The sequence below is a fragment of the Mesocricetus auratus genome, unplaced genomic scaffold (genome assembly GCF_017639785.1).
Source record: "Mesocricetus auratus isolate SY011 unplaced genomic scaffold, BCM_Maur_2.0 Super-Scaffold_100023, whole genome shotgun sequence".
Lineage (NCBI taxonomy): Eukaryota > Metazoa > Chordata > Mammalia > Rodentia > Cricetidae > Mesocricetus > Mesocricetus auratus.
In genome coordinates, this window is record NW_024429204.1 from 28,027,451 (window position 1) to 28,042,058 (window position 14,608).

General features: G+C 38.8%; 1 protein-coding gene across 9 annotated transcripts in view; it reads left to right on the plus strand.

Annotated features, from left to right (window-relative positions):
* Positions 1–14,608, plus strand: part of Phf20l1 (PHD finger protein 20 like 1) — a 65,091-nt gene that overhangs the window by 13,859 nt on the left and 36,624 nt on the right. For 3 of the 9 annotated variants that reach the window (XM_040730627.1, XM_040730628.1, XM_040730629.1), the window contains exons 3-8: positions 1,908–2,079; positions 2,220–2,304; positions 5,731–5,819; positions 6,036–6,125; positions 10,595–10,808; positions 11,332–11,460. In XM_040730627.1, coding sequence (XP_040586561.1) covers positions 1,908–2,079; positions 2,220–2,304; positions 5,731–5,819; positions 6,036–6,125; positions 10,595–10,808; positions 11,332–11,460 — 779 coding nt within the window. The remainder of the gene's footprint in view (positions 1–1,907; positions 2,080–2,219; positions 2,305–5,730; positions 5,820–6,035; positions 6,126–10,594; positions 10,809–11,331; positions 11,461–14,608) is intronic. The other 6 variants (XM_040730634.1, XM_040730635.1, XM_040730630.1 and 3 more) reach the window with 5 other exon arrangements.

Consider the following 14,608-nt stretch of genomic DNA (forward strand, 5'->3'; position numbering starts at 1 on the left):
AATGTTTCCCCTATCCACTTCTCCCTGAAGACCTAGTTAAGGTTAGAGTCAGCCAGCAGCCCCATAGCTCTTAGGAGATGTGAAGACTGTCTTTCATATCTTCATATTCCTGATAAAAACTGCTCCAGCAGCTTTGGTGTGTCATGGCCACACCAGATGCTGGGGCCATGATAAAGGACAAAGCTTAATTCCACCCAGAGCTCATAGGCTAGAGCAATATTCTAGCATTGCTTCACTGTGCATTGTCTCTACATATTTCCTGTTCGGTAAAGTCAACTGCTTTATCTCCATTTGCTGACAACAGCAAGAGGTCTTAAAGTAGGTAACTTTCTGATTCAGTATTTCCCCAGCTTATTGGATGTTGGAAACTTTTGGGACATACATAAATGCCTCTGGCGATAAGAACGCTACTGGTACTTAGTTTTGAAGCCTATCTAGAGAGACTTTTAACATATGGAGTTCTGTAGAGGCAACAGAAATGAGAGTCCAAGATGTCATGTGAGCATTGCATTTTGAAGAGGTCATGAACAGTGAGAGTAAAAAGGACAGGAAGGTCGTGTTAGGCTAGGCTGGAAGGATATTGTTGAGAGGTATAACTGGGTGGGTGAAGAGGAGCATGGTGTGTACCAAGAACTATGCAAGAGCTCAGTATCATGCTATAAAACTAAGAAATCATGTTAGGAAAACTCAGCCTATTTAAATTTGTAAATGACTTTGAACTACATGACTGACCTATAAAACAAGTGGTAACCTCAAAGTTATGTGATGACTTTATATTAACAAAGCATTGAATTTATTTTAAAAATAAAAAAATATGAAACTATTACAGTTGAATCATCTCCCATGTATGGAGATTAAACAGCTGGGTGAACAGTTTAATGTATGTTAGGAATAATTAAGTGAATTTTTTTTACTTTGAAATTCATCATAGGATAATCTATCTGTGAAGAAAAACAATCAAATACTTTTAAATATATAGTCTTGGAATTTTCCTTCCTGGAATCTATGCTTACTAGAGAATACAGGAAAATAAAACATGTACTGACACCAAATGCAAGTAGATGTATATTCTGGCGAGGTAACTCAGTTGAAATTATGAGATCTTGAGTTCTCCCGCTAAAGCCTGTGAAACAAAAAACTAGAAGTGGTAGTGTATCCTTTTGATCTTATCTCTGGAGAGGCTGATGTAGGCAGGTGTTCAGGACTGACTGTCTGCCAGCCTAGCTTATCTGGCAAGCTGCAGGCGAGAAAAACGGGGTGGATGACATTTGAAGGCTGACAGCTGAGGTTATCCTCTGGCCTCCACATTAATGGGCACACATAGGTGTGCACACATGGGGAGGCACACACAAAGAAGCAGCTGTGCATGCTGGAATGGTTTCTAAGCATTATGTACATATGTAATGTTAAGTATAATCTTGATTTAGTTTTTTACTTGGTAAATGTGAAGCATGGCGTTTGAGGATTGATACTCCTTTCTGTTAGATGAGCCATTGTTTGTGTAACTATAGAAAGTCTTCATCTTCAACAATATTAACTTTTTACTGAGTTTCAATTTTCTTACTGTAAATTATACATTGTATATATAGCTTCAGAACTGGAATTACTGAATCAAAAAAGTAGGAATATGTTTACCATTTGACACATGTCAGCAGATTAGCTTCTGAAACAGTACAGCACTTTATATTTTGCATTTGGAGTGTATCAGAGGGTTTTTTCTCAGTTTTTCAGAGCAATCATTTAAAAATTACAATGGTGATGCATACTTTGTGTGTTAAGTAGTTTAGGAGTACACTGACTGTTTTTTCTCATATTTTTAAGTTTTATCCACTAAAATCTTTCTGTTTAAAACTTTATACTTGATGATATAAGGATTACTCTTGATATGAAACTTTTTTATTTTTGAGGTATCCATCACGAATTGAAAAAATTGATTATGAAGAAGGGAAGATGTTAGTCCATTTTGAGCGTTGGAGTCATCGTTATGATGAGTGGATTTACTGGGATAGCAACAGGTTGCGACCCCTTGAAAGACCTGCGCTTAGAAAAGAAGGACTAAAGGATGAGGAAGAATTCTTTGTAAGTAGGAGGGTTTTCCCATGTGAGGCTTTTCTAGATACATTATGACATTTTAAAAGGATCAGGTCGAATTAGTTGCTTGTTTTTGTTAATTAAATGGTTATTATATATGACATTGATCTTGAAAGTTGTTTGACCAGGATTTGAAAGCTGGAGAAGAAGTTCTAGCACGTTGGACAGACTGTCGCTATTACCCTGCCAAGATTGAAGCAATTAACAAAGAAGGTATGCATTTGACATGACCTGAGACTTAAGTAGGGTGGGGAGAAAATTGCTTTATTTTAAATTTCAGTTGAGGTATATAATTGTTGCATAGAGCCTTCTTATTTTATGTTGTCCTGTATGGATTTCCTGCTGGTAGTATCTATGGGAACATTTGTTACATACTGCATGGCTCGTGACTTCACAACCTAAGTCAAAAAACCTGGTAAGACTCCCACAGGCCTGCAAAATCTTTCAGACAGATAATAAACTTGACTACTTGATGCTTTTTTCAAAGAAACAAAACTACACACTGAGTGATAGCTTCTTTGCCAGGACATTGGATCTACCAGGGATACTTCCTTTACGTTGAAAGACACATTAGCTAGCTAAGAAGAGCTGGAAGGGCTTTCTCTGGAATGGAACACTGGGTATAGGTGGACAGAAGCAAAGGCCAGCATGTGAGGGACTTGAGAATCTTGCTAAAGATTGGGGTTTTATTTGGAAGTGATAAAAGTCATGGAAAGTTTAAACTTGGGATTAAAGCTAAAACCAAGCTTGAAAGAAATAGAGGTAAAACAGAAGCAGCAAGCACTTAAGAGGATATGTAAGGAATCTCGTATGAAAACTGAATCACAGTAGTCCAGCTGATAGTCGTGGTATCATTTTGCAGAGATCTCAGTCCCTCTCATGGTTGCAGTGGTGGTGCTGCATGGAGACTGGATTCATTGTTAGTGGTTACCTGCTGCAGGAAGAGGTGGGGACAGCGCTGTCACTGGTGCCCTTTCCCGCTGGTGCTTACGCTTGTATGGGGCTGGGCTCCACAGTGTCTTTTTTTTTTTAAAAGTCTGTGCCTGGGCTGTAAATGGAGCTCTTGATGTAGATAAAAACCCGGAGTCAGATATAGAGGAAATGCTGAGAGATGAGACAAGAAGGAGCAAACCACAGCACACCTTACTTCCTTCACTTCTCAGCAGACATGGAGTGAGTTCCTGTTTCTTCCTGCTTATATCCTGTTTCCACCCAGCTGTCTCACTTCCTGTCTGTCTGTGTGGACCTCCAGACCTCTAGACCTCTATGGTTAGCTAGTGGCAAGCTCCATTCTCTGACCTTCAGGCAGGCTTTATTTGTACAAGCAAGATACCACCACACTTGGCACTAGCGGAGAGTAGGTGTCAGTAGCAGTGTGGGCAGAAAGAACTCCGGAGTCTGTTTTCATGGGAGGTCAGACCCATCCCAAAGCAGACAAAGTAAAGCACACAGTGCTCTGCAGCTGCATCAGTTGTGTTGACTGTGGAGCACTTTAGGACCTGCCCTAATTCCCAAGCATGTGTTGGTGCAGCAGTGTATGTAGACACATGCACACTGCACTCAATCAAACTGCTGTCATTGTTTATCCTCTCCTACTTATCCACAGATTTCAAAACAGAAAATTAAGTTTGCACTAACAGAAACGCGATGTTAATGGTACTGTGGCTACTGGCATTTCTGCAGTACTTCTAGCAAGTCGTTACTGAAACATCCATAGTTATCTTTGTAATTCTCTACAGAAGGATTAACTTTGATTTCTAAATGCCCCGCATGGTGGGTGAGCTTACCTCTTTCTTCCAAAGAAAAAGAAATGGGAGGGGCAGAAAACCCCAGTTCATTGTAAAAGCAAAATGGAGCTGCCTAATGTGGACATTTAGATATTTGTGATGAAGCTCACACAAGTGAGGAGAGCACTGCTATGAATATAAGCATAAGTATTGAGAAGTCAGTTTAAAAACATGACCTTTTAGTAAAACAACATCAGTAGGTTCCCCCTTGAGCCTCTGACATTTCTAGCTGTGCATCTTGACCATGTTTCCAGTGCTGAACATGTGGAAGGGCCTCAAGTCCAATCAAGAGAGCAGTTGGTCATCTTCCTCCCCCCACACCATGTGGTCAATGGTGGTCTCCTCACCATCGCACTAATGAACACATCCTGTCTGGTAGCTTAGTATTGCACCATTCAGGGTAAGACCGATGGTTACTTTCTCCCCCAGAAGCCTGCACCCATACACAGGGGCTGCAATAGTTAGATTCGGAGGGCTATTACACAAAGAAAAGAAGAGGACGTGAGGTTGGAAGAAAGGTAAGTTATGGGGGTGGAGTTTGAGCGAGAAAGTAATTGGGAAATGGTTGTGATTAGGATACATGGTATCCATGTATAGCATTTTCAAAGAATAAAAAGTAAAGGAAGGAGGGTAGGAAATGTGGACTAGGGTGATCAGAGATGTTTCCACTTACAGATGGTCATTGAAAAGTGGTTAAGAGTTAGGTACAGTTAGGAGACACAGGGAAGCATCCAGTTGGAGGAAATAGCATGAGCAAGGGCTGGAGGGACAGGCCTAGCTAGTATCTATACACACAACAATGGGCTACCAGGAGTGCCACATGGTAGAAAGAATTGAAAAAACAGTTGCAGGAATGATAGTACAAGGTATGTATCCAATTTGGCATTCTTAAAATTTTACCACTGTCTTTACGTCCCTACTGCTCACTTGATCTTTAAGTTCTAACTTATGTTTAGAACTTTGCAATATTTATAAAATTATATTAATTATATAAAAATATAATATCAAATTGTGGTTTTCAAGTTACAATAACAACAAAAAGAGAGAATCTTTTTACATATATGCCATTGACTTTGGAGTCAACTTTATACCTGTGATAATAATGATCACATTTCTTGTTTGTACTTCTTTTGTAAAGACCAGGTATCTACTTAAAGTGGTGTTCCACTCTTCCATAAGTGTAAAATCTACACTACTTTTTCAAGTAACCCTGTTTGATACTGACTTGCTGCCATGGAAAGTAAATTGCTTCAAGACCCACAAGCAGGTAGATGCAGGAAGGGATCATGGCTGCATAGCATGGTAGAAATGGCTATTCTGCACTGAGATGAGTGTCACACAGTTGCCATCCTCAACTTCTTAAGCTTGTTATGCTGGTCTGCAGACAACTTTCATCATGATACTTTCTAAATTATTTTCTAGCCTCAATTTCACATATGAGAATATTCCTTTTTGCCATTTTAACACTATTGTAAATTTCCTGAGAAAATGATCCTTATTACATATCAGATCTTTCTCTCTGTTACCTACCTAAAAGTAACTTTTGAAGAGAGCCAGTGATCATTCCTGTAGAGATACTGGTCTTGTAAATAATGGTTTTGTCAAAATTCTTCAGTAAAGGTCAAAGTTACATGCAGCTAAGTTATCAGGACCTAATTTGTGCATATTTTAAGGGTAATGCTAGTTCATAATTGTTTCAAGTGTAGAGAGAAAATATATTTTGTAACTCCAGCACACTGCGACTGTGTTAGTGCAACCGCAGAGCATCCTTTTACATCGTACCGCGATTAGATTCCCAGTGGTGTTATAAGCTTCATGATCCTTTGTAATTCTTCTGATGGCTCTATTTCAGGGACATTCACAGTTCAGTTTTATGATGGAGTGATCCGCTGTTTAAAGAGAATGCACATTAAAGCCATGCCTGAGGATGCTAAAGGGCAGGTAAGAGTGCTCCGTGTCCCTGCCACTCAAGGGATGTCCTCCTGGACGGTGTTTGAGAACATACATACCTCTCTGTTCCATTAAATGAACTAATTGTAGGCTTATGTGCTGAGAGCCCCAAATAGCAGCAAGAAAGAGAAGCTTAGACTGTAAAATAAAGTATACACTTGATTCTGCTTCTTTGGTTTTAGACCTGCTAAAGTTATAGGTCACTAGTTTCTGTTCCAGGTGAAATCCCAGCATCCACTAAGCTGGTGTTGTCCTATCGACCCAGCTGGATCGTGTAACCAGTCTATGGGAAGTGAGGTAAGTGCCTTTTTGCTTTTAAATTTTGTTTTGTTTTACCTGATATAGAGTCTTACTTAGAAAGCTAATTTTTAATATGAAATTTTACATGAGTTTCTTATTTTCTTCTTTCCTTCTACAAATCATAGTTATTCACCTTCCTTAAAAGGCGCTTACCTGACACTCTGTAGGCTGTTTGATGTAGGGCTCTCTAAGCAGCATAATGTAAACAGTGCAATCTGTGCTTTGCCACTGCTTAGAGCAGGAAGGGGTGGTGAGCACTTGGAGGAGAGTCTGGGATGGAGCCAGAAACCATGTTCCATTTGCTGAGTGTGCCTCCTCAGTCACTGGAGAGAAAGGTGCCATTAGAGACAAAAAATGATTCTCTTTTATATTCTGCTGTTATTTGGGATTTTCAGCACCTGGACCTACAATTAATTTAAGAACTTGAAAGTAATCTGTGAAAATGTCTAATGTGAAAATATGTTTCCTATTTGTTCCATACCATATAGTAAAAATGTTATCCTGAAGTGTGTTAAAAATCACATGCCTAGTTTCAGTTGGGCATGAACATTTTATGGTCTGCAAATGTCTAATTCCACAGTTAGAATAAATAGTTTTCAGTATTCCGGAAAGTGTGATGGCTTATGAAATGATTAGGTTACATACATGTAAATGCAATTTATAGTCAAAGGGCTCTCAACCAATACTTCTCTGTGTGTCCTGTGTGTCTGCACTAACGAAGTCTTCCAAACATCCAATGGCGAATAGGGAGACTGATTAAAATATTTTTTTTTGGTTTTTCGAGACAGGGTTTCTCTGTATTGTTTTGGAGACTATCGGTCCAGCCCAGCCTCGAACTCACAGAGATCCACCTGCCTCTGCCTCCCGAGTGCTGGGATTAAAGGCGTGCGCCACCACCGCCCGGCGACTGATTAAAATATTGGGAGCATATTTGGCTCCACAACTTTAAGTCAGCTCCTTCTTTTGCTTTACTACGGGGATTCTCTAACTCTAGATATTCAGTGTCGTGAAATGACACTCTCATTTTGTCTTCGTTGAGACAATTTGGTTTGCAGTTGTATTACGGGCTATAGATACTAGACTTATTGGATGTTGCACTTGGAAATACTTTGTCATACCATGATGTGCATTAACAGTAAGATCAATGCCAAAATACAAAACTACTTAAAGAGTACTTGGTTGGCATTCTATTTCCTTTTAATTTTTGATTTCCCTTATAATTCTTAGTTATATGCAGACTAAAAATATTTACTAAGTATTTTTATAAGTTATTTTACGAGTTTTACCCCAACTAGGTGTTTACCTCATCTAGGAAGTATAACAAATCAGGTGACTAGGCAAAGATAAGATTCTTTTCTAGAGCTTGAGTATTTGAGAACCCGTTTATGAATATATAAAGTAAAGCATCTTTTACTAACTTAACAAAGAATTAGTCTGCATACTGAATAAATGTACAGTAAAAAACTTCTCCCCTAAGCCCTCTTTAGGAATTGTGTAAGATGAGACTTTAGTAGTAGTTGTATATATCAACTTCTGGGATTGTTTTCTTATCTTAAATCAAAGTCCTAATGTGATTGTTGCTGACTTTGGGACAGCTGGTTGGTTGTGTTCCACTCTGGTTAGATTCTGAAGATAGCTTGACCTTTCAGAGAGCTTTTAGAAACACTCTTGTTCAAGTGTAAGCCGCAGGCCCTTCTGTGCTGTTTGTAGGCATTGTTCTCTGCTGGGGAATACAGGATGGTAGACATATTGCCTGTTCAAACTAAGATGCCTTGTCCCTATCTATCCCTGTCCTCTTTTATAAAACTGATCCATAGTTGTGAAGTAGTTATGGCATTTCTCATGATAGAGTTCAGTTCTTACACTGAGTACAATCCTATGTTACTACTTGCTGGTCTCCCTGATATTCCACCATTACTAAGCATAGTGGCAGTAACAGCAGGGAGAGAGAATGAGGGATTCATTTTAAATTTAAAATCTGTAACCACAACCTCACATCTCCTTCACTCTTCCTGCAAGTGTGCTGATGTAAAGTTTATATAGAAATGCACTGAAGATTGGCTTATAAGTGGTTTTAAAATCCCTTACAATTCCCCTTCCTGATAATTTCCATCTGTTTTATTGGTGTTAGCAGATCTTTTCATGTACACATGCTTGATATTTTTAGTCTTACAATGAGAAATTCAGAACTTAGGAATTGAATGATGGATGTATAGTTTCATTACTTGCAGAGTGACTCCTAGCTCAAACCTTGTGATTTCAAAACTGCATTCCTTGTTAATTTGCTGCTCTCTTGTCCTGGCTACAGAGCATTTTGAGTCTGTTATTGGTTCTGGTCCATGGAAAAATATCCTCAGTTGTTTTTGACAGTGAAGCTTCCCTACGTAAAAGTTCAGAGGAAGAACGCTGGAGATATTTAACCACATGGCCTTAATGTTTGCCACGATTGACCAATTTATGATTAAAAAAGCAGTTTTAAGTATTTAAGGTTTGAAAGCCACAATGATCCTTCTGCTGCATCTGTTTTGAAGGTAGAAAACAACTTGAGATGGAAGTGACCCCAACCTTGTCTGGCATTTCTCTGACAACTGCAGAAAACAAGCAGCTGCAGTGGGGCACCTGAGTCACATCACCTGCTTTGAATAAGTTTGCAAACATAGGCCCCTGCGTGGAGTACTGCAGGTGTGCGCCTGCTGACTCCTCCTCTTGTGTTGACCACGCCTACCTTTCCTGTTTTGGTTGGACTTAATTCTCCTCACTCCTTCACTGTGAGCCTGGAAGCTCCCCTTCAGCTCCAGTAGTCCCCAGCTACTTCCTCTTCACCTGACCTTTCCACACACATCCCCATCCCACACTGCCTTCTTTCGTCCTGTTTGGAAGACTTGTTCCCCCTTTAGCTGTCCATTTACCCAGCCAATTCTCCTTGTCTCTAGAGACCAGCTCCTGCACCTTATCTCTGAAGTCCTCCGTTAATTTTCCTTTTCAGTCAGAATACGTTTCTGCAGTTGTCTCCAGATACTTTATTTCTCTGTGACCTGTCCTATCATTTTCTTTTTGAAGATGGTCTCATGTAGTCTGGGCCATCCTTGAATTTCCTACATAACTGAGGGTAGTTTTCAACTTCTGATCTTCCTTACCGATTCCTTCCCTATCACACTGTCTTATGGTTAGTTTATTGCCTTGACTAGACCTTTCTCTTTTATCAGCTTTGTGTTTTAGTGTTAGACTGATTCCTGACTTGTCTTATGGGACATTCAATAGAAAATGGGCAAAAGGAAACAAACTTGTTAGGTGGATCACATGATATTTGCAGATCATTTCAGTTATGGAGGGGAGGGATAGCTGAAGACTCATTTGCTGTTTGTCCAGGGTGACCTGTTTATCTCCACCATGTATTTTCAAGGGTGAATGGTTAGCTCTATATTTTTAATTTGTTAACAATAGCAACCTGCTAATTAAATTCATTTTTGTTGTAAATTATTTCAGTTGCTTATAATAAGAACTATGCATGCTGGATGAGCTTTATTGTCCATTTAGATAGTGCTTAGGGGCACGAGTGGAAGACTAACTCTGTAGAGACATTACAAATGCTATTTAAGAAATTCAGTATAGCACCACTCTATGCTTCTCTACACTGTTTTATACTTTCACAATAAAGAAGTCTGAGCTAAAAATTAAATACTATGATTCATTTAGGGACAGGAAGATTGCTCAGCAAGTAAAGGTACTTGCTTCCAAGTCTGATGGCTTGAGTTTGAGCTGAGCTTGGTCCCAGGAACCCACATGGTAGAAGGACTTCCTCGAATTTTTACCACATTCCTGCCATGGCATGTGTGTCCCTCACCCTACACCCACACAAAGCAAATACACTAAAAAACAAGTTAATTTAACAACTAACACATTTTCTTTAGTAGTAGTATGAAGATGTGATAAATTGTTCCTGAAGTTTAAATGTTTAAAAAATAAATTCGTGTTTAATCTAAGAAGTTAACAATGAGTCAAATGGTATGTGCTTTTTAGAAAGGAACAGTAGCTTAGTCAGTCATAATGTATTTCTCTCAATATTCATAAGAGTTTAATGTAATTTTCTTTTTACATGATCCACTGTATTAATGGGAAAGAAATGCCACTTTTAACTCAGAAACACTGAAATAGCATGTCATATAGCATTCAAATTTTCTATAGGCTTTGTAAGTTGTTTTTATGTAATTATATAGAAACATATCCTAGAACTATATGCTACTATATTTTCTCATTTTATCTTTGGATTTTCAGCTCAAGTCAACGATTTGTTTATTAAACTAAAAGCTCATTCATACTGATAATCTGCCACATAAATAGAGTTAGCCTAATTTTTCCATGTGTGTATGTGTGAGTAACTATCAAGATGTAACACATAGCTTTATTTAGTAGTGAAGCTAAAGCTGTATTTTTAAGACTTCACGTTTTCTGTTTTTCCTTTGGAGGACTGGATTGCTTTAGTTAAAGCAGCTGCTGCAGCTGCAGCGAAGAGTAAAACAGTGACTAAACCTCGAACCAGTGCTAACAGCAATAAAGAGAAAGAGAGAGACGTGGGAAGATGGTTTAAAGTACCTTCAAAGAAGGTAGAAACTCCAGCTTGCATAGCCACAGTAGAGACTGAGAAGGAGGAGGAGCTGCCCACATCCAGTGAACCGTTTGGTACAAAATACAGTCCTGTTTATTTTCCTTTCTTGTGACACAGGTAAACTGAGGTAGCAAATAAACCCAAATCACTTGGTTACCTATAATGTTGAACTTAGAATTAAATTATCTGCTCCTAGCTTAATTAGACGACTGACTTTATTATCTCAGTGTAACTCTGAAGATACTGTCAAATATTGATTAGATGCTTTCAATATTCTTGAGTATAAATCAATTTGATATTTGTTAATAGGTTTTTGTTTGTAATTTCTGGTTTAAGTTTTTAAGGTATAGATAGTGCTGTTTCAGTGTGCTGCTTAGAAGAAATTATTCTCGTTGAACTTTCCCTCAAGAATAACTATTTAGGAAGCTTTTATTTCTGTTGTATGAATCCAGAGGGATTTATATTTGTTTAAATCATAATACAGCACTAGATTTAAAAAAGTAATAAACAAAGTGCTTTTGCTAACTTGCTATCTATCAATTGTTATGTCTTATTTTGGATTCCAAACCAATTCTCATATATGTGTTCTGTTAAAAGTAGGACTTCACATAGACAGCGTTCCAAAGATCGTCTTTCCACAGCCAGAGAGCACAGTAACAAACAAGAGGAAAAATAACCAAGGCAACTCATTTCAGGCAAAGAGAGCCCGACTTAACAAGATTACTGGTAAACTACAATGATTCTTTTGGTGGTTGGGGAGGCTAAGGGCTTCATGTCAGAGTAGTTTCTTTTTAATAAAGGAAGATGGATCAGTGGAATGAGCTGAATACTTTTCTGGTTCTTCAAAGTAAACACCTCTCAACACTGTAAGCTTTGTGTGTTATAAAATGTGAAAATGTACATATTTCTTACCTACCTCACAGGGGTGTTGTGAGGATCAGGATCAAGGGTTACAGAATCTGTAGTCTTGAAGTCACTTCCATGGAGGGAATAGGTCCTGTCAGAATGGGCTATCTGCACTTACCCACCTGTGGTGGCTTCATTTCTGTGGTTTTAAATATTTTTACATGTAAACAGTCTTACAGATGACAAGGCTTAAAAGTGGAACCATTTGTGGTATAAGTATGGATATCTGACTAAATTAAGTTCATGACTCATTTATTTCCTGCTTTTTTTCGTGAGTTTGTCTCTGGAGTGCCTACTTGTAAGGTAGCATGTAGCAGTGTAGGCATGGTGAAAAACAGACAACCCTAGCCAGGCCAGTGCTCACAGAAGAGGGAATTGAATTGAAATATTCTATCCACGGACAGTCATGCTACATCTGACACTTCTAGACCGACAGCCTAATATGTTTCTACTATTTAAATGAAAAGTGGTTATAATTCATTTCAAAATATACTTTAAAGGGATGCTTATATATTTTAATGATTCAGACATCTGATTTTTAAGTACAAAATATTTTCGTGGGCCTTTGGTCTAATAAAACTGAATAAACCTTTCTGGCATTCATTTAGCACTTTGGAGATGATTACCTTCTTTTTTAGGTCCAGGAGTAAGTATTCAGTATGATTGTGTCTGTTTCCAGAAGAGACTGCCCAGTGAAAGGTGGGTGGAGCAGAGGGCTCTTGTGAGCTGCTCTGGGGCAGCTCTTTGGGGTCTATAGTACTTCATGGATTTCTGTGCTGTGGGCTGCTCTTGCCCTCAGGATAGGAACTATCTCATATCACTTCACCCAGCAAGCGGAACGTTTTCTTTAGACGCTGTTAGCCTTGAAGAAAGCCAGTCTTCCCTTCTCTAATTGATTGCTCTGCTGTCAAGCTGAGACCAGTTGTGCTTTAGACACACAACTCAGTGCTCCTTGCAGGGCAGAGTGGAAAGCCGCTTCTCTCTCCTGTGAGAAAAAGATTGGACCCTGCAAGACCAAGGAAGACTTCTGGAAATGCCACTGACAGGACACAGCTAATTGCCAGCTTCCCAGCACCATGGGCTTTCCTCCTTAGCCACGGAGCCTGCTTTTAGTGTCAGCCAGTACGCTTTCACGTATGCCTGCCTCTGAATGCCCTAATGGGAGGGGCCAGCTCAACATTGAAAGGAGTAACAAAATGAGAATAAGAAGCCAGCTGAGTTCACAGTGAATGAACAGTCAGGATAACAGAGCCATTTACCTTGTGCCCCCGGCTGCAACCCTGGTTGCTCAGCTACACCTTGGGCCTTCTCTAAAGGGACTTTTTCTTCAGTTTTCCTTAGAAATTTCAAATGTGACAGTTAGCAACAAGAATAACGCACAAAGCCTTACCCATGTGCATGTTAGGGTCTTTTCCCGTTACTTACTCAGAAGGTTTACATGTATCACAACCCTTTAAGCGTTCATCTCTGCTTCTACTTTTGATTTCATGTCACAAATATGCCATGCAAAAAGACGGTAGATGTTAAGGTTGTCTTCAGGAGGCTAACCTCAGGTTTGCGTGTGTACACTAAATTTCATTTGTGATCCATGGAAAGAAATGAGAACTAGTGTAGAATAGCAGATTCATGTTGGACTTTTGCTGTATTTATTTTAAACTTAGCAAGTTCTGTGTGTGCCTTTTTTCCTTTACTAGAGATAAATGGGCAAGAATCAAGGCACTTTGTTCTGGTTTATTTTTCCTCTCATTCCACTCTATTCTTTTTTAAATAGTTCTAGCTGGAGATAAGTGACCCAGCAACTGAGTAAGTTTAACTCTTAATGATTCACTGTCTTGCTTTCCTTGCCTCCATGTGGTGATTCTAATCTGATTGCTGTATGGAGAACGATAACATGACGAGGTTTTTAAAGACTGAAACTAGGAAGAAATGAAATTGTAGTTGGGTTCTGTGTGTGTGTTCTCATTGGTTATTGATTGTGAATATGTACTGTGCCTTATTGACAGTTCTGTCATATGGCGTATGTAAGTCATCTAAGGCAGGCAGTTTTGCACTGAAGGTCAGAAGGCATAACTTTAGAAACAAGTTGCAAGAAAATGGAGTTTTAGTACATTGAAAATAGCGACTGCACACAGGATCAAATAATAAAGAACAGTCCTTAGTACGTGTGAACCCTAACCACTTAGGCATTGCTGAAAGCAGTGCTTGTGCAGTGTCGGGGAGTTTTGAAATATTTGAAAAAAAATCCTGAGATTTAAATTTGCTTGTGACACATAAAGTTGACCAAGATTCTGATCACTTTGTTCTTTGAGCACTCCCCCAGGGAACTCTGACCTCCTGCTTCTCAGTGAAGTAGTTTGTTATGAAGTGATTTTGCTTGGATTCATGATGATCTGATAATCGCCATCTAGCTACTGTTTAATGTCTTGAAGCTGTATCATGCTTTCTTTAGCATATTCTTCTGGAGCAAGGCCTGTTTGTAATGTCCTGATAATAAGTATTTGCAACAATTAAAATTAATTTCATTTGTGTCTATTTCATTCAAAATCATATTTCCTTTGGAAAGTAAATTTCTTCTTAGAATGTTGGCAGGGAAAGATAACTGGTGGACTTTCTCCTTAGGCAGAAGTAGACTCTCCTTTTCAAGTGCCTGTTCTGTCATTTGTGCGCTTAGTCATTCTTTTTAAAGTTGATATGCATGTCAAGCATACAGAGTTTTACTGTGCATATTTGGAGATTTGGAATTATGTAGGTACCAGTGTATTTTTAAATCTAATTTTAAGTAGTTAAGTACTTCATTATTGTCTATGGCCACATTAAAAGTCTTTCCATTTTCTTCCCAGTAATTATATAGAAATGGCTTTTAATCAATTTGGTGTATACTGTTGTAATAGGTTATGGAAGGATGGTTTTGTTTCTTTTACAACTTGTACCATATTCTAAATTTGAGCTTGTAATCCATCTCATCTCT